The 26,294-nt window shown below is 41.9% G+C and overlaps 3 protein-coding genes across 6 annotated transcripts in view; all 3 read left to right on the forward strand.

Annotated features, from left to right (window-relative positions):
• Positions 1-761: 761 nt before the first annotated feature.
• LOC124175279 (sushi, von Willebrand factor type A, EGF and pentraxin domain-containing protein 1) lies at positions 762-19,089 on the forward strand. Of its 4 annotated transcripts, XM_046555344.1 has the most exons (22): positions 762-1,347; positions 1,636-2,168; positions 10,647-10,770; positions 10,856-10,914; positions 11,380-11,589; positions 12,481-12,576; positions 12,652-12,774; positions 12,984-13,147; positions 13,227-13,353; positions 13,423-13,572; positions 14,017-14,193; positions 14,564-14,743; positions 14,826-14,944; positions 15,040-15,274; positions 15,357-15,530; positions 15,604-16,029; positions 16,747-16,926; positions 17,011-17,184; positions 17,282-17,461; positions 17,569-17,677; positions 17,894-18,076; positions 18,176-19,089. In XM_046555344.1, the coding sequence occupies exons 2-22, from the start codon at positions 2,093-2,095 to the stop codon at positions 18,276-18,278; spliced, it is 3,369 nt and encodes a 1,122-aa protein (XP_046411300.1). In that variant the 5' UTR covers positions 762-1,347; positions 1,636-2,092; the 3' UTR covers positions 18,279-19,089. The 4 variants fall into 4 exon arrangements, with proteins under 4 accessions (XP_046411300.1, XP_046411299.1, XP_046411301.1 ...); XM_046555343.1 differs by having other exon boundaries at positions 762-2,168; XM_046555345.1 differs by having other exon boundaries at positions 762-2,168; positions 17,894-18,070.
• Positions 19,090-20,192: 1,103 nt separating this feature from the next.
• LOC124175287 (myosin regulatory light chain sqh) lies at positions 20,193-22,904 on the forward strand. Its single transcript, XM_046555363.1, has 4 exons — positions 20,193-20,348; positions 21,685-21,898; positions 22,021-22,234; positions 22,333-22,904. The coding sequence occupies exons 2-4, from the start codon at positions 21,709-21,711 to the stop codon at positions 22,451-22,453; spliced, it is 525 nt and encodes a 174-aa protein (XP_046411319.1). The 5' UTR covers positions 20,193-20,348; positions 21,685-21,708; the 3' UTR covers positions 22,454-22,904.
• A 2,639-nt stretch (positions 22,905-25,543) lies between these two features.
• The window catches only part of LOC124175283, a 51,845-nt gene continuing 51,094 nt past the window's right edge, over positions 25,544-26,294 (forward strand). Inside the window, exon 1 of the mRNA XM_046555357.1 lies at positions 25,544-26,097. The gene's annotated coding sequence lies outside the window, so the exon portion shown is untranslated. The remainder of the gene's footprint in view (positions 26,098-26,294) is intronic.

Here is a 26,294-nt window from a genome sequence, read left to right on the forward strand (position 1 = left end):
TAATTGCGCGAACAAAGCTGCAGTTAACCATTTTTTTTTCTACTCTCTCATAAATTGCATTAAGTGAAGGTTTACGGAAACTGGGGTATAATAAACTTCTCTTCATCTGGGTCAGAGTTAATTTTCTATATCCTGGATTCATTTTATTCGCACATTATTATTTACGATCCCTCGATAATAATTACTCATGCATCGTTCCGACTGATTTACAGCTTTCACACTGCAGCGGTGCGTGCAGCCAATGAGTGCTCAACTTATACGAAACGTTATTTTTCATCCGATGAATCGAAATCTAACTTGAAAGGTAATAATTTTCTCATTACTCTAGTCTAAATTTGTATAATTCAGTGCCGTGGTTTTCTAGTCAGTGTATTTTCCAATAAAAAACAAGAGAATCCAGATATATCGAATAAAGCGAACAGGGATAAAAATTTTCAAAAAATCCGGGCAACCTCTAAATCTTTGGAATGTGGCAACTCGTGACGATTTCCGGGTTGTTTATCACGAGTCCACGTGTCCGATGTTTCGTGCACATGACCGGGGGTCAGGATTGCTGCATAATAGCCGAGGAAACGTCCAGCAAAGGTGAGTCGAGTTAGGCATTACTCCAGAATAATAGAGCAAGTCGGTGACGAGTTGTAGCCGAACAACACGGCGAGCCGAGGCGTAGGTAGTAGGATACACGTACTTTCGTACCAAGGGGCCTTAGGCCCAAGGTGGGCCCGCGTTCGCCGCGCTGGGGCCCGAGGAGAACGAGCAGTGATCTGTCGACCGGTGAAGGGAACGCGTCGTCGAAACTCAGCGCGGCATTGTGTCTATAAAACCCGGATTTTGTGTCTCCCGAGGAACGATATAAGCGCGCGGAGTTTCCCTGCTTCTGTAAACGATTGCGTGAAGAAAATTCACCCGCTTTGGAGAAATTTCCAGTGAAATGTGAACAGTGGATAATAAGAAAGGCTCCAACAAACGTAAGGAAGCGGAAGACCAAATTTGACACGCACAAAAAGGTCAATTTTTTTTACGAGTCAAATTCCATCGAAGAAGAAATCCGACGGTATAAAAAAACAACCGCCGTACATAATTCGTCGCTGGATGTTGCAATTCGCGGTTCAGTGAAAATTACCATTATATACAGCTAACTTGTGAGAGGTATGGCCGTTTGCGCAAAATTTAAAAGCGATTTCAACGCCTGGCAAGGAGGCGTTCACTCGCTTCGTTGCTCGTTCTTCGTTTAAAAAGGATTGTTGTTGTTGTTGTTTTTTACAAGAAATAAAGTGTCTCAGCTGAAAAAGATTCGTTTCACACTCCGAATTTAAAACGTTAGTGTTCCTGACTACTGGTAACCTGGTAAGTGGCAGTTAGAGTTGATTAAAATAGATCAAAAATTGTATCGCTGAAAATAAATGGAATACCTCAGCTTTGATTTACAACTGAATTAAAAACTGTAGTTGTTTTAAACGAACGTGGAAAGTTCTGTAGCTATTTTTCTGTCAGCAATTAACGGTCGCGAGGAGCTCGCGGGCATGTATTAAACTATACAGTTTATTAAAATGGACTGACGAAACCCAGGAAACAATTTCGACGAGATACTGTAGCATATACACAGATTCTTCATCAAAACTGCTCCCATTTAAGGTGCAGAATAGACGAGCTCGATTCGTCTAGGATCACGGAAGTACGCAGTTGATAAATATTTAAGGGACTAGATACTTTGCGCGTGTGAAATCGTAGAAGATCGTTCCAGCTGAGTTTTGCAAACCATTTTTCTTGGTTTTCCGACAGTTGAGAGCATGTGCGAAAGACAGTGAATGAAGCACGTACAATTTGAGAAAGTGTGATACTCGGCGAAAGAATCTCCCGAGTTCCTTGAACATCCTTGAGCAGGACAAAGCACGACGCGAGGTGCTAAGGATATCTCGGTATCAAGTGTTTGGAAGACAATTGGAAGTGGAAGTGGAAGTGGAGGTGAATCGGTTGGAAGATTTGACGGTCCGAGTGGCTCTTGATGTCAACCGAACTTGGCAACGCTGCAGGGTTTAAACGTCAATGTGACTCACTGTGCAAAGTGTCGCCATTCTTTTAGGCGGAAAACATGTCCTCACTGTCTTTGCTGGTCCTCGGTTCACTTCTGCAGGCATGCAACTTGGCTACGGCACAAAATTTACAAGGTACGTACTCGAGGTTCTTCCTTCCGGAGATAGCGAAACCAAACCACCTCCAAGAAGTCGCGTTAAAGTTGACATTGATTGACATTACGCGAATGAATTTACCCTATATACAGGGCTGCCAGTTGCTACTCATAGTCACTGGTGGGTATACTGTTAGGTACTAAAGCGAATGCAAACAGGTTCATTTGTGTTTGTTCGTTCACCGGGTGACCTCGTGTGGTTTTTAAGATAATATTCGAGGACATTCAGCGAGTTTGTGACCGCTGTTAAAATCCACTGCACTTCTCGACTGCTTGGTAATCGATTCTACACCACTCCTGGCAAACCTAGAGCCAACCTCACAAGCTGGTGGGAAAAATTTCTCAAAGACGTTAAATATTTTGATCTGAAAGACGGTTGATGTATCCTTGGCATTTGGTGAAACGAGTGGATTGATTAGCGCGATATTATAGGTATATCTGATTGGCTACGTGAACCGACGTCTGGATTAGCGAACCACGTTCGCGACTCTCACCTGTCGCCACCGGTTCGCTGGGGTTTCGGGTTCGAAAGGAACCTCGACGACCTCGAAAACCTGGAAAAGCAACAAGTATAATGGTTACCAGCGCCTGGTACCGCACGATGTCTGTATGTATATACAGACTCGCGAAAAAACGTTGACGCTGCATCCAAATCTGGGATTTGCACGTACGGATTTTTGAATCCAGATGTTGTGTGGGGGCAGGTTTTTAACACTTGCAAAGTTTGCCCGGCTTATTAGGCTACGCCTGACTCGCTTCCGCCTACACTGACTCCCAAACACAAAGCATGCCTCTGCTACATTTGCCTTCGTAATACCTGTGGGCAAATCTCAATCCTACATCGGAACTTTCCCAAATTACACAAAAAAAATACACAAGATTTTTTTTTTTTACCATTGCTTACAGATTTTTACTCACTGAAACCAGGAAAAATAGTCAAAAAATTATATAACGGCAGGTTTTTTCTTCAACTCGTGTTTTTAGGTTCATTTGGAGTGAAACTTCTGTTCGACTCGAAATATGGTATCCTATTTTTGATTCTAAAAATCCTATGTAAAAGTGATTTCTTACTTCCATTTTATATTTATTAGAGCGAGATGTAAGGAATAAATACAACCAGGGTAAGAGAAAATGCAAAACGGAAGTGAGTTCGGAGGTGTATCAAAGAGAAGAAGCAAAGATTTCACAGGTGAAAAGAATGAACACGGAATGTTAAGTACATTCCGTAGAGAAATCGTTTGTTTAATTTTATAAGAAATATTGTTTAGTTCATTGTAATGAAATTATGGTGTTCTTCATTATTGTTATGCTTTTTTTATGCAAATGCCTTGTATTTTGCAAGAATACTGTACGTGATGGAGGGAAATGGAAATCATTTTTGGATTCAGGACACTCGAAAACATATCATATACCAAAATCCTCCCATGAAGCTGAAACAAATATTTTTTGGCAGACCTGTGTTATCGAATAGCGGATATTCACTTGACCTGCAAAGTTCAGGCTGATTTCTTTTGTCCTGACAGGTATAAACTGATATAAAAAGCTCAAGTTTTATAAATCCAAAGAATTTTGGTCTATCGTTATCAAAGATATCCACAATTGATGAAAATTACTCTACGTTTAAAAATATAACAGTCAAGATCACGAATTAAGATAAAAATTTAGTGATACGATTGTAATAAATATTCGATTCACGTACTGTTTGTCTTCCTCTCATCACAGATCTATCCGATCGTCATTTCCAATGTGAGCAGGTCTGAGTTTAGTACAGCAATTAAACGGTGCAATTAAACGAAGAATTCAAAAAGATGAAAGGTCACGGAGATACCGAAAATCAAGGAGAATAATTTCGAACTCCTACGGTCTAAAATAAACCGTATAAGTAGATATAAGACAGCGTCGAGACGAAAGGGGAGTAAATGTCCGAGTCGTCGACCCTACATTTATTCGAGAATACCGAAACGCGTGAATTATCAATTAACGCGAACTGGCCTAATCGCCCACTCCGGTCTCTCGACTCCAACTAAATTCTCACATCGCGAGCTGGTTATTTAGCAAGGACTACTCCGACTCCGCTCGGAACAGATTGTGTAACGAGCGAAATTTCTACTCGAGGAAACCGACTCTTGTTCGGCGCGTATTTATTATAAGTATACTTATACCTATCTGCCTATATCTGTTACATCAGAATATTGTCTAGCTACGCGAAATTTCACTCCTCCTCGAATCGCGTCTCATCCGAAACTCCGCAGACTGAAAATATCATCTCGATATACGCAAACAAAAAAAAAAATACCGATTCAGAATCTACAATTAATTACGTCTGCATTAAAAATAAGTCGTATCAAAATTCTATAAAACTCGCTGTAATTAAATTTCCTTGAAAAAAATTGACAAAAAACTTAAGTAATGATAATAATAATATTTATAAAATCGAGAGATTTTACTGTGTTTGCGTTTTTATTATAAAATATCCACTACAGTTTAAACCGGTAAATTTAACTGATAGCTTTTTGACACGTTAAAAAAATCCGTACGCTGTGATCCGTTCATTCAATTGCCATATTAAAGACAGTGTTTTACCCCATTCATTTTTTTTTGTATTTCTTCAATCTTCCGTTCACGGTTTGGCATTTTTATTTATTTATTTTTTTTTTTCTCTGCAATTTAATTATTGTTCGTGATTTTCTCACCTTAGAACAACGAAAAAAAATGTACAATGATAGGCGATTCGAACAACAAGGCGTGGACAATATTGACCCGTGCGAACTTAAGTGCAGTAAGTATGCATGAGGCTGCACACGATTAACGTGTCTAAATCCCATTTACCAGAGCAAGCAAGATCTAGACAACACGTACGTCTACTTATACTTGCTAACGGTGGTCTGGATATGCGATCCGTTTACCCGACGTATCTACGTTTGCAGTTATATTTATGTACAATATCTGCGTATGTTGTATGTGAGGCGAATCGCGGTACGCCTACGCATTTGCAATATCAATCATGCAATCACCACAAGAGATATTCTCTCCCATTTCAGCTCGATGCCGATGAATTTAACGCCGCGTATTTAACTCTTGCAATATATATGTTGAATTCGTTCTTTTAATACGAATACCACGGTGAGACCGGCGTAACATTTAACAGCCACCTCCGGGAATGGACCAGTGTGCAATACAACGCAAACTAGAGATTTGCACCGTCCAAGATACACGATATATGTATATGGGGCATTCTGTGTCAAATTAGCAGCCCATGTACATGACGCCTGTCGATTCTGATCATTTTTTAATACGATGGTTCATACCGATTCGAAAAGGTCTCGGGAATTTTTTCATATTTTGTTTAGCTACTGATGAAATTTGAAAGAAAAAAACATCGGAAATCCGATTCCGATAACAGATTTTTTTTTCTTGCAAGTTCTTAATTTTTCCACGTCGCAATCATTTTTTCTCTTTTTCTTTTTTGTTCAATGTGCCTCGATCGAAATAAATTGGGGAATCACATAATTTTCATCAACTCGTGATCTATTCAGATCGGGGAATAGGAAAATAAAACAAAATAAAAAAACTTCAATTCTCACATTGAAAAAGTAAAATCGTATGAGAAAAATAATAAATATTGAGATCCCATTATCATATGGTGCTTAAGAATCACGTTTCAAATCATAGCATGTGTGTGAATTTGTTCAGATTTAAAAAAATGGCTTTTTCGGAATTGGTTTTTAGATTTTTTTCAAAATTTACCGGTGGGTAAAAAAATCTGAAAAAAATTCCTAAGCCTGTTTGGGTCAGTATGGACGTCATACTGAAAAATAATTAAAATCGAAGATGGTGAGGTACATGGATTGTTAACTTGACGTGGAATGCTCCATATGTATATAAATTTTCAAGTCCAGATAATAATTCAACATTCCTGACATAATTGACTGGATTACCTTTTATGGTTTCCAGCTTGTATATCAGACCTGGTAAAAATTTTCCGTCAGTTAGTTTTTTTTCTCAATTTTTTCCCCCCACTTTCTTCCGATCAGGATACAAATGCTTGTGAGTTCTGAGACCGCGATTTCATCGTGCGGTCGTTTCTTCCAATTCCTTTCATTTTCTTTTTTTTTTTTTTATTTTATATTTTTGTTCACAGCGTTTTTGTCCAACGGTTTTCTTTCGGACACTGACCAACCAGCAAGTCTAACATTTGCTATACTTGACGCTATACGCTATACTTTTACAGCCAACCGGCAGGTACCTTCGAAATATCGGTTGTAATTGCGAAACTTCGAAGTCTTCACGTAGCCGCATGGCCAGGTGGGAAATATTTTTTGTAACCGTAATGTTAAGCCGTGTATAATAATCGTGCGGCCATCAGCAAAGCATAACGCGAGCACGTATATCGGACGCAATACATGCGGCCTAATCGTGAGCTAATTCAACCATAAAGACAAGCCCTGCACATGCCGATACCGTTATGCACAAGTATTTAAGCGACCGGTGAAAGTGTCCCTCGAAAAAACGTTACGCTCGTGGAAGAGAATGTAAGGAAGAGAAAAAAAAAATTAGGAAGAGACAAAGCGATCGAAAAAAGGGTAAAAAATTCAAGAAAGAAACGACAATACATTTTTTCTCGATATTCGATTGAATTCGAAGTGAAAGCTGTAACGTTTTTTCTATACATATGAAACCGTTATAATAACATCATCGTCGATATGATAAACCTGCTGTAAAGTTAGATTGTAAATTTGTCGTTGATGTGAATTTCCTTTTTTCATTTCGTGATGGTAAATAAAATTGATTAAATACAGCTTGATCATCTTCAAATTTACACAAACATCCACTTTTCGCTGATATTCTGGTTGATTCGTGTAATGGGGAGTAATAATAATTATTGTACCAGGCGATGGGAAAATTGTTCTAAAGATATATATATATATGTGTGGCTGAAATGAGCCTGAACCACGGGTTGATTATTAGCCAGAGATAAGAGCCAGATGTTTTATTGTTAGATTTGCATCACTGTTTCAATTCGTTGGGAAGATTGGACGATGTTTCGAAACGCCCTTAGAAGCATGCTGGGAAACAATAGATTGGGAAACGACAAGGCTTGTGCTGCCGGTGAAGTTATGCGGCATGAAGAACCGTTCGAATCGGAACTTGCTCTCCCTGGAGTTCTTCCGCTGATATATTCGATTTGAAACATTTTTTTTTCTGTTTTCCTTCTTCACGATTACAAGGTCTTGAATCTGATGAAACCCCTGATAAAAATGTCCCATGGAATCCGTTTGATTCGTTCCAATTTTTGATCGGATCCTATAAGAACTCGGCTAATCCATAGAAATTTAGAACGGATTTGGATGGATTCTATGGACTTAGTATAGAAATTTTCAACAGGGAAGCAAAGATTGAAGATTGAAAACGGCGTCTCGCAGTTGTCTGATTGACGTTCAGTGGTTGGTGGTTATGGATTTTTAAGCGGCACCTCAGAAACCATCGCGAAAGTGTTATTCGATAAAATTGCGAACCGGTTAGACGCAGTATTACCCAAGCGAAGCGATAAAGTTCGTTTTCGACGCGAAACGCGTCAACCACGTTCATACTTTTCCTTTATTTTGACACTACGGGCATACCTGCACCATAACTATTAACTGGAAAAGTTTTATCACAACGAGAAATGAAAAGTGTAATTATATCAATTCAAGAAGAAATAACTTCCGAATCGCCTCTTGACATGCCTTACTTTGAAGGATGGCTTCAACCCCTTAAAGTGTTCAATGGCAGATGAAAAAAATACCTGTCGCTTAGTTCTTAGTCTACTATAAAATGTTACAAAGAAATCAAATCGGAGATATCGACCTGGTATTCCTTCCTTGCGAGATTTGATGGACCCAGAGATATCCGTTAGAAGAGGTTTCAAGGAGAGAAATTCAAATTGATCGTGAAGTGAACCCTGTTGATCTAATCCAGTGATGAAACTCCACCTTTTCGAAAGATGGGATCACCGGGTTCAAAGTCGGGTGAATTCCGAGGGGAAATGATTTTCCGTGATGATAAAAATGAGGAAGGAGTGAACGGCAGATGCCGAGCACTTAGGGTCAAGTAAGGTCAGTTTCGAGAGAAGCTTGTCGAAGAGGGGAGATGCGGTTTGAAACGAATTCTTGGCGCGTCGAGTCGTCGTACCGTTACTCGGGCATTTTCTAGGGCAAGACGTCGTACCAAGAGGCACAAGACTCGACCTCCGAAGCAAGGAACGTGGCACGGCGATGATCACGCCAGACCAACGCATGTAACCGGTTGACCCAGACCCGTAGAACCCGAGGGCTATTAAAGCCGTTAAAGTTATCTCGAAGTCAGTTTCCTCGGATCGATGGAAAGCCTCGATGGAACTGTACGAGGAGTGCAAAAAGGCTTTCAGATATTAATTCAGGGAAAGCCGGCAAGTAATTTCCAGCAAATTGCATATGGAGTAAGCGGCGCGTTTGATAGAAAGTTGGACGATGTCCTGCGTGCGGTCAAATGACACTAGCTGACGCTGCGGCTGAAGATCAACTTCAGACTATCTCACTGATGCTCTGAATGAATTCAACACCAGTGGTGAACCACCAGAGATGTAGCCAACTTTTTGAATGCGCTTTTTCAGTTAGGTACTTCATGATATCGAGTAGCGGGTGTACAGTAGGATGGTTCATTGCTTAATGACCACGATACAAAAAAATAAACAGTTGGTAGCGACCTCTAAATACGTTCCTATCTCCTCCAGGTGTTACGACAATACTTTCTTCTGCTTCATTTGTCACAAATTTTTCGAGTTGCACCTTAAAAACAAAAAGTTCAAAAATGAACCACCCTAGTACAAAACCAAATTGCCTGTATAACTGATCCGTGGATTTTGGCGGTCGTGTGCCCAGTTCGGATCAAAATCCACTCGATCCCAGCACCGGACAATCCATGGCTGTGCGTCTGTTGTGTAGTGTGGGTTTTTATAGTTGCGGCAAACCGCCAGCTGACGTAGATTACCGGGTGAAAGGCTGAGCAGGTTTAGATATCACAACTATACCTGCGCATTCCTGCATGAGTATAGGTAAATAACGTGCTAAAGGAAGCTTTCGGAATAGAGCTGTACCGTTTTTTACTCGCTCGCGAGTGAATGCCTGCACGCATCTTTTGAAACGCACCTGTAGCTTCAGCGACTAAGAGGCGCAGGAGATGATTCAGGGTCTTCTTCTTCTTCCGCCACGCCTCGTCGGGCTGAAAATAAAAGGAGTCCTGTTTCCCAGATGAGATCGAGAAGCACGCGCTGTTCCGCACCGCGGAAAACCATTCGTGACTGTTTGTGTATACAAATACAATGCCCCAAACAAAGCGTGGCAAAACAATACGTCACGCCTCGCAAATCTCCTGCTTCTACTGCTCGCTCAAGTCTGCCTCGAGATTGTTCTTCGCACCGTTTGGACGTCCACAGCGATAATCAATGTTCCATAGTACAACCAGTTGAACAGTTGGAGACCAGACCACACCAAACACTTCTCGGGCAAATGGGTTGTTTGTGACTTTCCATTCTAGAGAACCACACGAAGCTTTTACTAGTTCATTTTTTAATAATAATAAAAATGAATAATCCCTTTCATGCATGAATGCAGCAACACTCCTGATCCCACGGTGAGATTTTGAAACTCTGGAATCAGAGAATGGCTCAAGTACCTAAGAGCGGATAGTGGCCTCGAGGTCAGGCCTCGGAGTTGATGTTAGTAGACTTCACTGGAATCCGAACGGTATTCGCGTAGGCTTGTTCGATATATCTTGAAGTCAAGTCTCCCGGCGGTTTGACTTTGAGACTGTGAATTATTCCGTGCAGTGACGTTTCTTTGAAGGTTTGTAAGTCGGTGCCTGGGTCTCGAGGCATTATCATTCGGGAGAGGCCAAGTGGAGCGAGAACGTATTGCAGCATGAGTATGCAAGGTACGATAGCTATACCATTATAGCGTCACTACATATTCATGCAATTATGAACAAGTCTCCGGTTACTTTGCTCTTACCGGCGGAAGTACGGCGTCCAGACAAACGCGTAATCAATTTTATCCAGTGAATTTACACAAGTTCAACATCGAAGGCCACTTCCTTGACAGAGCGTTAACTAATAGTCACCTAGAAAGGCGGAGCCTCTCTGACTAGCCCGTATTTTTACAGGTCATCGTTCCTCAACCTAATTACCATTGCTATGATAATTACTGAATAGCTAGAAGAATTCCCATGTTCTTTGCAATTACAGATAAGCTTACGTGGAAGGAAATCAGTCTCTAGCAGTGTCATTAATGTCAGAGTAGTTAATTGTGTCGACGAGCTATTTGAGCGGATGCTTCGAGATTAGAGATATACAAAATCAGCACTACGGTGCAAAACAATGTAATTGAATATTTGAACGATGCTAATTTTCTTACACACATTCTCTTTCTGCTCCCGCGGACAGGATCGGACCTGCGATGTAGCCATCCAGCTGTACCCGTTAACGCCAAAGTTTCCTTGTCCACGGAAACCTTGAATCCCGGGACTCTCGCCACTTACAACTGCGATGCTGGTTACGAGTTGTTCGGGTAAATTCCTTTCTAAAATCCGGCATCAATATTTTCCTTATTATGTATAATTTTACCAACAATAACAACTCCGCATTTATTTCAGTCAATCCACGCTGACTTGCAGCAATAGAGGAAAATGGCAAGGAGAACTACCGTTCTGTGGTGAGTGAATTATGGCGCAAGCTTTTTTGTTTATTCTCGACGATTGTTAATTGTTGTTTATGCAGGTGCATATTTTTTATTCATCATACTGCAGAGACGTTTCACTCGTAATTTATAGCCATACCATACGTATATTGAATAGTGTAGCATTGCAGTAGCACCACCAGCAGCAGCGACGACAAAGTCAGTTTCGCATCGTAACAATTCACCGTTCACTTTCTCTTTTTGCGTCGTCGTAGCTCCAAGGCATAATCGTGTATTAAATTCACAATAATTTCTATTCATTGCACGATGCGCTGCATAATGACAGTGTTCTCGGTATTGCTTCCTCGACAATTAGTCCGCGCGTGGTGAGGGATGGTACACGATCAGATAAAGTTAATGCGACAGGTAATGTCACAGATAAGATTACTTAAAAGCACTAAATTGAACGATACTGGTAACAAAGTGATTTCATTTCTCCAGGAACAAATGTGGCCTTTCGAAAGCCCGCGAATCAATCGACAACCGTTAGAGGAGGCGACGCTGCCCATGGAAATGACGGTGACGTTGGTACCGAACACGATGGGCGCAGGTGCACCGAGACCCAAAAGGAGCACAGCCCCTGGTGGAGGGTGCAGCTGATGAAGGACTACGCTGTAAAAGTCGTCAGAGTCACCACCAGAGGCTGCTGTGGTGAGTCTGCCACTAATTACAACATTTCGGCAACAACTCGAGTCGAAATTTAGCGCCTATATTTCACTCTACCAAGGTTCATGTAAGCTTACTTTGAAGCAAACTGAACCTAGTAATTCTGCATTGACGTTCTAGCTCCAAAAAATTTAAGAACAAACCCTACATCGAACCTCCAATTCCTAAAAATTAAAGTACCAAACCTACTTTTACGCTCTCAGTAGAGGATTGAAACCTATTTTGGCGTGATTCAATCTACAACTCCGCCTTCGGACCTGTAACTCTCCTCCATAGGTATGTTATTACAGCGACATTCAAGTGTTCACAATAAATAATCCAAAAACTATTTCGACATAATCTTGACAAGTTCAATAACGTTTGAAAATTAAGTATTGCATTTCAACTGTATTCATTCAACGTTCTTATGAATGCAAAAATCATCTTAACTGCTTGAATATACAGAAAATACGATCAAACGCATTTGTAAACCAAGTCCTATTTAATGGGATTTTAATTTGAGTTCATAAATTGTAATTGGATTTCTTGTATTTTAATCATATTCAATCAGCAACGATAGAACTTTATGAGTGGGTTAGGATTCTGAACGTCGGAGGAGGGTTTCAAGCGATCAGGTTTAACCCTACCTCTGGAGGGTGAAGGGAGCTTCCAAACATATTCTACTTTGAGCCTAAACTCGGTAAATCAGGAAATTTCGGACGTTTTTATCGTCAAAGTAGGATCTGATGTTGCATTAAAATAAAACCCACTTCACCATCTTTAGGAGCTCCTATGTAGGGTTTAAAGTGGGTGCTAAATTTCGACTCAAGAACGCCCGGGCAATGATCTGACATTTTTTTTTTTTAACGTTGTACAAAACACTTCTCATGGTTGTAGGTCACCAGCCACTCAAGGACCTCGAAATCCGGGTTGGAAACAGCAGCACGGAACTACAGAGGAACCCGTTATGTGCCTGGTTCCCCGGAACGATAGGTAAAATAGAGTTTATGCGTAATATGCAGAGGATACATACTTGATTGACTGTTATTCTTCATCATTGGGTTGCAGAAGAGGGAGTCACCAAGACTCTAACCTGCGCGAGAGCTCTGGTGGGTCAGTACGTCTTCCTGCAGCTAGTTGGGGTAGAGGGGAGCCTGAGCCTCTGCGAGGTCGAAGTTTTCGCGACTGACGGTGAGCGAGGAACGAGACGACGTGAATACGTACTTGAAGATTTAATGAGAGACATTTTATGGTCCGTCAACCGGAAACTTTGTTGGCGAAGAACGGTTCCACGTTCAGTGGAGTCTCTTTGTCCCTTGTCTCCTTGACTTTGATGGCAATGAACCTCGACGGAGATCAGAAACCAGTAGTCACGTTGTTGCTCTTCCATGTCATTTCAGAGTTCTCCGTCGACAGATGCGCAAGCGCCGGAACACCCGCCGATACTGACATTGCAGCGTTCAACTCAACCTGCTACGAATTCGTCGTTACCAAAGGAGGATCCTTCCAGGATGCCAAGAACTACTGTCAGGCTCGTGGTGGCGATCTGGTCCACGGATTCATGGTGAATGCTCGAGTCGGCTGCAGACCACTCTCTCGAATCTCGTTCAACTTGAGTTCATTTAATCAGAATCCTCTTTTAGGGCGCCTCGTCAAATTTCATACTCAACAACCTCGAGCGAAGGAAGAACAAGTTGAAGACACAGTTGGTGTGGATTGGGGCTGAAAAGGAGCCGCAGATAGCTGCGAGAACCTGGCGATGGGTGGATGGTGAGTTCATCGGTGTTCTCTTCATCCCGTAGCTTCTTGGAGCGTGTAATCAGTGCCATTATCATTTAGGCGAAGTCGTGCAGAGCCCAGCCTGGGGCAAGGACCAACCGAACAACTATAACGGGGAGCAGAACTGCGTGGTCCTTGACGGTGGTAGGGCCTGGCTATGGAACGACGTTGGCTGTAACCTGGATTACCTTCACTGGATTTGTCAAAGCAGTGAGTGTAACGAGCATACATGCGTATGTGCTGAGATCCGTCGTTTTACGTCAGACGACAAAGCAAAGACAATCACTTGTATACCAGGTTGTAGCTCCCACGATTCAATGCCAACCGTCGAAACGAATAACAATAGAATTCCTCTTGTCGTTATTCGCAATTATTCTCATTCTCGTTGAACATCTCTTTGAAGTAGGTATCCAAGTCCATAAATCAGTAAGTTTTATCTGAGAACGGTTTCTAGAGTTCTGCATTCTGAAAGGCAAACACGAAATCATTTGGCATTGAAGTTTGCCTTTTTAGTAGCTCCTTGACCGTAGCGATAAACAAAAAAGCTTATGGCCAAGTTGAGTTTCATGACCCCAATGGACAAAGACGTAACAACATATTGTAGTTGTAGTTATTACCGACGTTATATGTTCAAAACTTTTTCCCATCGTTAAGAACCAAGGATGTGCGGTAGTCCCGACAAAGCAGAAAACACGCAAATAACAGGAAACGAGAGATCGGTGGGATCAACAATCGAGTACGAGTGTCCTGAGGGATTTATGCTTGTTGGTTCACGGATCAGGACGTGTGCAGAGTCTGGATTCTGGAGCGATATCGCACCCGACTGTAAATGTAAGCCGATCACTTTACATGTTCTGTTTACCGATTAAGATATTAATCGACGGATACACCCAACCGAAAGTGAGTCTCAATGAGAATATTGACCACTGCGATGAGATAAAAATCTGAAAAAAACCAATCATAACCAAGTTGATAAGATCATTCGTTTTGAATAATAATATTGCCAAAAACTTGTTGATAAATCGTTTAAAAAAAAATTTGTGTAACAAATCTGTAATGAAAATTTTTTTTAAGTACATATAAAATGAATTCGTTGATTTCTATACGTACCTATGAATTTTTTTGGAATTTTCGGTGTATCCAGTAATACCTTAAATAATAAAATCTATCAGACAAGTGTTAACATTATACTCTTCGACAGTCGTGGATTGTGGTCCACTCCCAGGCCTAGATCACGGCTCTGTGACCCTTGTGGACGAAAGAACAACCCACGGAGCCTTGGCCGAGTACAGTTGCAATGAGAACTACACTTTGGTGGGCGACGTGAAACGGGAATGCGGCGACGCTGCTCTATGGACCGGGAGTCAGCCGCAATGCATGTGTAAGCATCTAACTGCCCCCATCATGTACTTCGATGCCAGAGTCCAGTAGTGAAAGTCCACTAACCGATGATTGATTTTTAGTCGACTGGTGCCCCGAGCCACCGGCAATCAACGGAGGACTTGTCACAACTTCAGGAAGACGCGCTGGATCGATGGCGACTTACTCGTGTCAAAACGGGTTCATCTTGTTCGGTGACAACGTAAGTACTTCCGAAGGTTCTTCCACCTCAAGTTCTTCTATAATTGTTATTGATTCTCCTTTGCTGACAACTTTTGTGCTCGCTATTGTGATAAGGTCCTGGAGTGCGACATGGGCGGTAAATGGTCCGGCAAAGCACCCCAGTGTCGATTCGTGGACTGCGGAGCTCCGCCACAGATCGAATCGGGCACAGTGACGCTGATCAACGGTACGACGACGGTGGGCAGCCTCATGGAATACACCTGCCCTGAGGACTACTGGCTCACAGGAGAGGCGAGGCACGTCTGTACCAAAGACGGTAAATGGAGTGACGAGACTCCCTATTGCGAACGTGAGTGTCTTGCTTCTTTTAGTAAAGGGAGTAAAGAAGAAGTCAATCGCGTCACGAATCACGTTTTCTATTTATTTCACAGTGATATCATGCGAAGAACCCGAAACCCCAACTGGCAGCAACATCGTTAAATACGACAGGAATGTCCACGGCGTGATCGAATACGAATGCGAAGCAGGATACCTGATGTACGGAGATGCGCGTCGCACATGTGGCACGGATGGATATTGGACCGGAGATGTTCCTGATTGCGAATGTGAGGCATTAGTGATGATTTAGAATCAAAATCCATCGCTTGATCCTTATGATATCATATTAATTCTCCGCAGATGTGGACTGCGGTAGAGTCCAGACGATTCTTTACGGAGCGGTTGAATATGTTAACGGTACGACGCACCTTGGAAGCGAGATCACATACTCGTGCACGCCAAACTACCGGCTGAATGGCGTCCCGAGGAGGTACTGTCTCGACAATGGTCAGTGGAGTGATGCGACGCCAAAATGCAAGGAAGTCCGTTGTCCTGAGCCTGTTCTTGCGGAGCATGGAATTCTCTCGGTTACCGGAAACGACCGAATGCTCGGAAGAACATTCATCATAACTGGAACCGTCGAGAACTCCAATACCGGCGCTACTTCCTACAAAATAGGTGCATCGGCCAAGTACCGATGCGAACGAGGGTACAAAGTCGTCGGAGAACCACTTTCCACCTGCGAAGACAACGGACGATGGAGCGGCGAGGTTCCTCAGTGCGTTTGTAAGTTTCCCTCAACGTTTCTATCCAAAACCACCCTTACTTGGCATGTCTTACCCAGGTAGCACACTTAGCCAAAGGCTGACTATCATTCGATTACAAAAAGTCAACGTTGTATCTACTTAAAAAAATGTCGACAAAAAATAGACAAAATGTCGGCTATTTTTGAATGGTTACAGATCGTCACAAAACTGGACTTAAAGTTGACATGCAGTATACTTCATGTTTACAAATGTCTTCTGAAATGCCAAGTATAAAGCAATTCGACTAGACAGCCCGTTCTCACCTTATTCCAGTTACCACTGGAAAGTCATGTGAAAACTTTTTGATATTTTTCAGACAGATAAATGTTTGTGCGAGCGTATTCATGTGCCGAATGAACGTCAACGTTTGATGGCAGTTAGACTGAATAATCGCTATCTTGTACTCGATGAAAGCTGATTATTAGTCCACGTAATTAGCTAACTTGGAAATTATTGCCTTTTTGTCTTGACTACTCACAATTAACTGAAAACCGAATCATAGTTTACGTCGGGCGTTGCTTTTACCATGACATTTCAGAGGACACTCGCGCACTATTAGACAGTTTACAGTTGACTTGAAATAGTTGACTGGGAATTTCTTTCGATATTAAGTCAACTAACAACCAATAGTGTGCACCAGAGTTCGTGATGCACTAGCATATTCGCACCTTTTCTCTAAGCTTTTTTTACTCCACAGACGTTGACTGCGGTAAGCCTGAAGAGATTCAGCATGGACACTACACGCTCACGTCGAATGCTTCATATTACGGAGCCGCGGCTTTGTATGAGTGTGACGGCAACTTCGAACTGGACGGATTCGCGCGAAGACTTTGTCTCGAGAATGCTACGTGGAGTAATGACACTCCCGTCTGCAGAGGTGAGTGATTCACATGCCACATGAAAATCGCTTGACATTCCAGACTATCATACATCCCTGCGACTCGATCTACGTTTCTTACAGAGATCAGATGCATGGATCCTGATCGAACTGGCGTTCTCTCAGCCCAGGTGTCGACCCACAGCGTCGGCGGTGTCGCCCACTACGCATGTCCTCGAGGTTACTATATGGAGGGCAACGGGACCCGAATTTGTCTGCAGAATGGTTCATGGAGCGGCAGCATCCCAGCTTGCTTCGGTAATTAGTGTGATCTTGATATTTCCGTTCGCGTAAAATTCATGTTCATTACTGAAGAAGTTTAGTGAAGAACCTAATAATTATTTTTCTTTTTCAGCTGTTGACTGCAAATATCCGGGACAGATCGAAAACGGTAGAGTGATAGTCGTCAACGGGTCCACAGTCTATGGTGGAGCAGCTGAATATCACTGTCTACCACAGTTCGAACGTGTCGGACCCTTCCTCAGAAAGTGCCTTGATACCGGACTCTGGAGTGGTCAGGAACCAACGTGCGAATGTAAGTGCTCTTTGATATGTGTAGTCATAGTAAATTCGTTACATCAAGTGGACCAATATGTCTATGTATAGACATTCAGAATAACAGTTGGACTATTACAATTCCAGTGGTCACGAACGACGTTGCTGAGGCCCAGGGCGTGGGAACCAGCGTAGGCATCGGCGCTGGAGTTATTCTCTTCATCCTTTTGATACTCGGTCTGATTTATCTGAGATTGTAAGTGCTTATCGTGTACTCAAATCACTGATCATCATTCAGCACTGTAGAGTGGTTTATAAAAGGGTCACTTTTGAACTTCGATTATTTTTTAATTATTTGGAGCCGATTTGGGGGGCGCACCAGTCGAAATTCAAAAATAACGTATAAATAATAAGAAAAATAAGTATAAGACATCTTCGCCTTGATGTTAACCATAACGATCATTTTTTTTAGACGGAAGGCAACGCCGGTAAAAAATACTGAGAATGTCCAGGCAGCGGACCGTAAAGAGGACCAAAACGCGGCTGTGATGTCGTACGCGAGCCTTAACGACGGGACGACAAATACGGGTTACGAAAACGTCCCCGAGGAAGGACTGTACGACAGTCCTTACAGCATTAGCAGTAGCACGTACGGGTAACATTTCATATTTAGCTATGTTCTTTCCCTGTTCCCTCCAAATCTAGAAATCTTCAGAGCTGGATCCAACTTATATCCGGTTCTTTCTGGTTTAAGGTATGGCGGCAGCAACGGCGGAAGGACGTACGATAATAGACATTACGAGGTTGAACCGACCCCGAGGAACGGTATCACAATAAACGGGGTATCAGTGCGGTAGGCACAACTTCCTATCCTTCATCTTAATCTTAGTATTTGAAATTGTGTGAGCGTTGAGGAGAATCGCGTCGTTGCATAGGGAATTTGTTTGCCATCTTTCGATCGAAAGTTTAGTTGTTCAAAATTACCGCGGAGTCGGTGAGAGGAACACTATTGGCTGCAGCACTTCTGATGCAGATTATTGCACGTGGCGCCATCTCGCAGATCCCTGGAAAATTTACCAGAACTTTAAAGAGCCTACGGTACTATTGATAAGGATAATTCGAGCTCCTTCATTTTTTTCCTCGTACTCTGATTAAGAAAAACAAGTTAAAACATCATAGAAACCTTTATGTCTGTATCAGGAAAGGACGAAGAGTATAAATATTAGGAGAAAATATGTTTCTCAAAGTACATGCAACGACTGCATTCTTGATACAGTTAAAAAAAAAAACTCTGCTTTTTGTTTCTCTGTTTATAATTTTTTTTATCATGATTATAATTGTTTTAAAATAATGTCGAAAAGGAGAGTTTCATGGAGGAGTTGTCAACCTGCCGATCTTACGCAATTAATTTATAAAACTTCGTATTATAATATATTATAATATTTAAATGTGTAAATAGACGCTAACTGCATGAGTGTGAGGTAAATTAAAGCGTGTAGCTAAAAAAACAAAAGAAAAAAATTATCCCGGTGTTTTAGAGAAGAAAAAGAAAACCCGATTGTATGATTTTCTGTATATACTTATATATTATACGCATATCCATATGCAAACGTTGTAAGTGTTCATTATTTACTACAAAATATAGGTACAATGTATAATGTTTAGAAATGTCTGGACGTGTGTGAATTATTACTCATAAATGAACAAGTCATTTTATTTTTCTTTTAAAACAATCGAATCGTCACTTTTCTTTCCACTCCGATCAGGGAATTAAAAAAAAAATAATACACATCATACACACGCATACATATGTACGTATGTGCTAATATTTTAGAATGAAATCCGACCTTCGTGTAAACTGTGGTAATGTACACGCTTATTGCGAAACAACAAAATTAGTTCATTCGCAGTCCATATAAGGCAACGTAATCGTGCCCCAAGAACGTTCAAACTTCCAAGTACGGTATACTCAGCGGAGATCTCGAAGTCTCGGTGAATGTGCGCTCATTTTAAAAGGCACGAGAACAGCTACATTCGAAGGACTCGTTTCGGCCGAAATCTCGGTGACGCCAGGCAGTCACGCTAATTTCCAAAATCCGAAGGAAGAAATCCTTCGAATCTTAAAATTCCTGAATTTTCGTCATCCCGAACTCATATAATAATTAATCATTTAAAGCCGAATCGAGCATAAAGCATACGGCCCGAGAAAACGGCGCAGCGTAATTGGGACAATACCTATGGGCGTAACTAGGCATTTAGGGGCCCCCTGACTAAACAACGAAACATATTTTTCTGGAGCTTATCCTCCCAAGCTTCATAAATTTGCCCCCCATAAAGCAGTAAGATATTCGATTTATGCATTCTATTCTCTGTAAACTGAAAATTTATCCAAAGAAGATATTTCACATTTTCGACTATACAGTCGACATAACTATTAATACAGTAACAATATTAACTCGAAATAATCATTTAAAATGTGAAATATCAGAAGCGCACTGACAAGTTGTTAGCTGGCATTTAATTGCAATCTAATTAACCTAGAACCAAACCTTGGGGAATGCATCTGAAAATACAGTACGAAAACAAAATAGCGAAACATCACGATTGCAAATCCGAATGAAATGTGACTTCATTTTTTACCTCTTGTCGTGAGGACCCCCTTGCCTCGGTTTCCCCAGCCTTGTTACGCCCCTGACAGATCGCTGTGTTCCCCGACTCGCCGGCAGGCAGCGCCACCTGATCGGGTGTGGTGCAAACTGCGTGCGGTAAAAGTTTACTCGGGGCAGACCAACTTGAGTCACGGACAACGAGATTATCGCTGGGGCACACTTCACACACTACGGACGGTGCTGTTGCTGGAGAAACTCCGTGTAGAACGCGCCGCAGTTGTAACCAGAATTTAAACCTCTTCGAGAGCCGTTGACGAGGTGAGTACGCCCCGAAATCGATGCTCGTTATGCCGGGCTCGTCTGTTTAAAAATTTATCCGTTTCTCGCGTTTATTGACCGCAGTAATTCGGATATTCACTACGTTTGACAGCGTCGTCGTGGAACCGCCATTGTTATTGCTCGTGGAGACAGTTTTCTCTCCAAGTCACCGTGTTACTCACTCTGAGTGAGCTCGTGACCAATCGCTCACAGCCTGCATTTTACAACATATGTACTCTTCTGTTTTAACTTATAAGACATTCCACATTGTGGTATTCAAATTCCACACAGATTCGTTCGGCTATCATATCACTTACCATGAACCTAATCGTACCTGAGATAGGCTAACAATGTCTTTTATATTTCGTATCAGCTGCTATGAAATTACTACGTATATTATATCTTTCCACGAAAAAATTTGAATCGGAATTCCAACGGTCGATCAATGTCCGTTGACTCTAGAATTGTATTAGCACTATTCTTTCATTTTCAGACTATTCAGTACATGTTTATTAAATCACTTTAAGATTGCGACATCGCGTTTTGTTCTCTGTGCAATTTGCAACGGTTTCGAACGTTGCCCTGAATAATATTTTCAAATTATTAGCATTATAACACTAGCGTTTTTACATTTTTTTTTTTCCCAACACTTTTTTTTTTTTACCTCCCGAGAGTAACAACCAGTTAATTGCATTCTCGTGGCAGAACCTTATTCTACTACACGGTTCATCATCATCGTCGTCTTTTGTCGTTATTTTTACCCCGATTATAAGCTACGTAAGAATTTCCTGTCTGAGGGTGAAAAATTCTCTTAAAATAACACCGAACGGAAGAAACCGACCGTTACGGCGATAGCAGCGATACCTATACACCTGTACGTGTTACGCTTTAGCTGTGTGCGGCACCTTGTGTACTAATTATGCGCTATGTACGCAAACGCAACGCGTTTCTCTTGCAAAGAATGAAATTAGGCAAAGAGAAATAAAAAGAAATTGTAAAAAAAAAAAAAAAACAACAGACCTTGTACAACGAGGCAAGCGACCTGAGACTTGAGACGCAATGAGTCAATCGCTGTAACGAAATTCTCCGAATCTCGTTATCATGACGTCATCGCTGTCTCTTCAATACCGCGGGCATCAAAAGTATGCGCACATACAGCGTAGAACGTATATCAAGGCACTCAACGCACGTCGCGACTGTTGCGTACCTATACACAGTTTTTATGTTATAATACGATATGCGACACAGATTGCTTCCTTACCGACCGGAATTATTTACAATTCCGTTATAGACTTTTGCTGTACTATTTTATACATCGTTGATGATGTTTTTGCAGGAACAAAAACAAAAAACGTCGAACATGTCTTCTCGCAAAACAGCCGGACGTCGTGCGACGACGAAGAAACGCGCACAGCGCGCGACTTCGAACGTCTTCGCGATGTTCGATCAGGCCCAAATCGCCGAGTTCAAGGAGGCCTTCAACATGATCGACCAGAATCACGATGGTTTCGTCGATAAGGAGGATCTCCACGACATGCTCGCATCACTGGGTACTTTTTGTTTCACAGAGTTATATAAGTTCGTTAGACGCACTGCTAATGAATTGCTTGCAGTCATTTTTGATACGAAGAAATTGAAAGATTAGAATAATGACACGAGAAAATTTTTACAGGGAAAAATCCGACCGACGATTACCTCGAGGGTATGATGAACGAGGCGCCGGGACCGATTAACTTCACCATGTTCCTTACGCTCTTCGGTGAACGACTTCAGGGCACCGATCCCGAGGACGTGATCAAAAATGCGTTTGGCTGCTTTGATGAGGAGAACACTGGCAATATAAACGAGGAACGTCTCAGAGAGTTGCTCACCACGATGGGAGATCGGTGGGTGGATACAACAGACGCGATATTCCTAGAGTTTTGATTATAACGGAGGAATGTAAACTTGACAAAAACTATGGCGATTCTTTTTATCCTTGTAGATTCACGGACGACGATGTGGACGAGATGTACCGGGAGGCGCCCATCAAGGGATCGATGTTCGATTACATCGAGTTCACACGAATTTTGAAACACGGGGCTAAGGATAAGGACGAGCAGTAGATAGCGAAACGCGAGAAACGTGAGCCTGGGATTGAAGTACGAGACAGAGAATAAGCAAGATTAACAACAGAGAGATTACGAAGATTAAGCGAAAAAAGATATTTCATACGAAATTCAAACACTAGCCCGCGCGACAGATCGCCCACCCATTTCCACTTTCCTATATTATACTTTTAAAGTAATTTTTTTTCTTTTTATTTTCCTTTGATTCGGTTGCATTCTTATTTCCGAATATTGACGAAGAAAACATGTCGTTTATACATGCGCGGTGTGTGTGTATGTGTGCGTGTGTATGTGTATAAATGTATAAATGTACAACGTGGTGCAACGTTTACGTACAGAGCGATGATATAGCACAGCTCGTGTTCCCTCGACTCGCGATTTGTCCGAGGCGGGAAAATTAAACGATTCGAATTAACGAATGGTTCTCTTTTTCTCGTTGAAAAACAAAAACAAAAAAAAAAAAAAAACCATTACCACATCGTATAATTATATTTGCTATGCGTACTATTTAATACTGTATAAGTTGCCTTATTAATTTTAATATGTACAATCAGTGAGCGCGATGTGTTTCTACCTCATTACGCCACTGATAAACTATAAATAGAAGAATTCGTAGACGAATTAGGATTTGTTTTTATTATTATTATTAGCAAAAGGGATTTCAAACCTGAATTCAATAGACTATGAAGACTTGATAGGAATTCGACAATAATAAAAAAGAATTCACTGGAGTTCTACGCGTAGAAAAAAAGAAGAAACAGTTTGTTATTCCCGTTATGTGGCATTTATATGACGGTTCTGTACTACTTCGTAATTTCATACATAGATCTGTATAGATCAAAATATGTTTTCACACGTCGGAATTTGTATTTTAATACGACAATATTATAATATATATACATATTAAATCATATTATAGGTATAGATATGAAAATGATAAAGAATGAAGAAGAGAAACAAAAATATTCAAAATTGCAAACGGTCTTATCGAGTCGAACATTTTCTTGTCCCTGTTCACATCTATGCTCAATTTTTGTCTAAATTGATAAAATTTGGTTTTCAAAATGTCCTCTTTTCTTCGCTTTTTTGTTAAATTCATGACAATTCTTACCTTTCCTTCAAACGCGAATTCGTTTGTGTCGTTAATTATTTCAACAAAATAAAAAAAAATAATACAACTAATCGTCACGTTCACGTCGAGGTAAGTTCAATATTATAAATATTACAATAGAAATAGGAAAACTTGTATTTCATTCCAGTAAAAAAATACTCATGAGAATTTTTACGAAACAACTGCTCAAGTCTCTTGCTACTAAGTGTAACTCTTCGTTCTCTTTTTTTCTTTATCCTTGAACGATTATGATTCTTTAGACGTTCACTGCAGTTACGACAACAAATGTTTAAATCGAAAATTGCGAACAAACGTTGGATGAAAAAGCATATAATGGCAAATACACAAAAGCAAACGTGAAATCTATCTGCAAAAACGAAAATTTGGAAATTTTGAAAATTTAGAAACTTGTACGTGCTTGGATAACGAGGTATTTCCGATATATACAGACCATCGAATGCCCTCGCGGTTTTGTAAACGAATTTACAGCTGATCCAGCGACATAAAAGAATGATTCACATTATTGTTGTTAGAAATAAAAGTAAAAACAAAATTATAAGCCCGCGGTGTAACTCGTCTCAGGAGTTCAACGAAGCGCAACTTATTGTGAGAGAAACTGGCGGTCTGCCTTCGTCGACCTTTCTTTGAAGTTTTTATCCCACATCTGCACCTCATCCGTAAAGCCGTCTTCATTCTATCGATTTAACCGCTTCCGTCTCGATCCTCGATCAATCTCATGGGACGGTTTCTTCTTATACTAGAATTGTAAACTATGATTCTTCGTTTTTGTTTCAGAAGACGCTTTTATAGTTGCACGAGTGAATAAATTTGTTCAGCTGCGCATTTTGGCACAACTCGTAGAATTTCACGGTCCGTGATCCCGTTGCAAACGCGTCACGACCCATCAAACGCACCGATCAAGCTTCACGTGATTGCAGTTATGCGTCGCAGTGAAAGCTAATCAGCTACGCGTCGGCCACTTCATACATACCCCTTATCCGAAACATGCATGTCTACATGTACACCCTAATTGGCAATCAGCCTCGCGTTACGTGGGATATTTACTCACGGTCACGCGGCAAAGTGCGGAATAATCAATCCTACGAATTGCGGATACCGAACCTCGAAATTCGAACGCAGTAGTGAGACGTGGAAAATATTCCACATTGTCTGTCATCTTTCTGACATACGTTATACGTATCTTACACGCTCGAAAAATTTGGGGCACATTAAAAAAAAAAAAAAGAAAAGATTAAAAACGAACCATCCGAATCTCATACTTACACGGGGTTGAGTCTCGATGTTGAAAATCCAAGTCGCATCACCCCGTCTGCATGCGGCGCCTCGATCCAACGGCAGGGGGAGAAGGTTTATCGAGCCGCAACGCATGCGCCGATAGTCAGCGAGGCCGCAGTCTCCACACAATCGCGGAGCGTAACAAACGCGGGCTGCTGCAGGGGTCGGGAGCAATCGCGGGAGCAAAGTAGCGAAGGAGCGAATGGTAATCCACCCGAAGTATCGCGGCTCTCGCGCAGTTTCTGTCCCAGTGCCAGTCGCTTCGAGTCGTTGCTCGGCGTGCAACTCCGAGTCGAAAGTGATCGAGTGTCCGTTGTTTCTTCGCGCCATCGACCGCGCGAACGTCACTTGTTTTTTCAGGGAACTGATTCCCTCCTCCGCGTATATAATCGGAAGCAAAAATGCCCGGATAAACCGCCCGTATCGAATTTTACTCACACGTCGTGTCCGTCGTGAGCCGCGAGGGCGTCGAGGGTGGAAACAACGGCCGGTCTAATTCGCGATCGATTTCTCGATCCGACAACGGTAATATCGAGGCCGAGACTTCCCACAATTCGTCGCTGCACCGTCAATTGTTTATAGCTATCACCGAGAGTGAGTCGAACGCGACTATCGGCGATGGACGGTTTGACAGTGCCGATTTATATCGTTGCGGGGCGTAAATTATTGTCGATGATTACCGTGAGGCTGCCGAACGTGAGAGCAAGATGCGAGGACTGAAGAAACAACACAACGACACCTGATCGTGAGTGTGGCATTGGCGCTCCGAACCGGGTTTGAGAGCAGCTGATCGTCAGTTGTTGTCGCACCACCGCGGAGCGAGCTGAGTGAAGTTCGTCAAAGGCGGGAGAAAATTGGAAGTGCGTAGCCGATTCTCGACTGTTTCTTCGTCCCGCGAGTGTCTGTGTGTGTAGTCGGTAGTTCGGGGCCCACATGACTCCCCCCCCTCGGCAGCAGCGCGTTAAACGTCGGAAAATCAATTTACACGTTCCTCACGGTGTTTGCTCAAGATGTTGCGGGTTCTTCGGACTCTTTCCGTGAAATCCGTCAGCGAACTGTCGTCGTCCGTCCTGCACGACTACCGCGAATTAATTGAGCGTTAGTGAAACCTTTGAGCGAACTACGTTGCTTCACGAGACCCCGGAAAAATCGTTTAACTAGGGAGGAAACCCAGACGCGATGGATAACAACTGATCGTGCACCACGGACCACGTGATCGAGATTGAAACAGAAGGTATGCACTTTAATGAATTTTCACGCTCGCGGTGTTTACAGATTTTATTGTGTATCATAACTGCGTTTTCCGTGTTTTCAAAACATTTCATCGTCAGAGTTTGGTCATTAGAACAATTAACACTATAGCTGGAATGTTTTCTATTTAAAAATCTGAATACCAAGCAGCCGTCACTGTTTCGTTTTTATTTTCCAATG

This window comes from Neodiprion fabricii, chromosome 2 (genome assembly GCF_021155785.1).
Source record: "Neodiprion fabricii isolate iyNeoFabr1 chromosome 2, iyNeoFabr1.1, whole genome shotgun sequence".
NCBI lineage: Eukaryota > Metazoa > Arthropoda > Insecta > Hymenoptera > Diprionidae > Neodiprion > Neodiprion fabricii.

What these genes read in the sequence shown, in the direction of transcription:
- LOC124175287 (XM_046555363.1), top strand. Translation starts at nt 21,709, where the DNA reads ATGTCTTCTCGCAAAACAGCCGGACGTCGTGCGACGACGAAGAAACGC. An exon ending in CGACATGCTCGCATCACTGG is followed by an intron (nt 21,899 to 22,020) that starts GTACTTTTTGTT and finishes AAATTTTTACAG; the next exon opens with GGAAAAATCCGACCGACGAT. An exon ending in CTCACCACGATGGGAGATCG is followed by an intron (nt 22,235 to 22,332) that starts GTGGGTGGATAC and finishes TTATCCTTGTAG; the next exon opens with ATTCACGGACGACGATGTGG.
- LOC124175279 (XM_046555343.1), top strand. Translation starts at nt 2,093, where the DNA reads ATGTCCTCACTGTCTTTGCTGGTCCTCGGTTCACTTCTGCAGGCATGC. An exon ending in CGAGGTTCCTCAGTGCGTTT is followed by an intron (nt 16,030 to 16,746) that starts GTAAGTTTCCCT and finishes TTTACTCCACAG; the next exon opens with ACGTTGACTGCGGTAAGCCT. An exon ending in ATTAGCAGTAGCACGTACGG is followed by an intron (nt 18,077 to 18,175) that starts GTAACATTTCAT and finishes TTCTGGTTTAAG; the next exon opens with GTATGGCGGCAGCAACGGCG.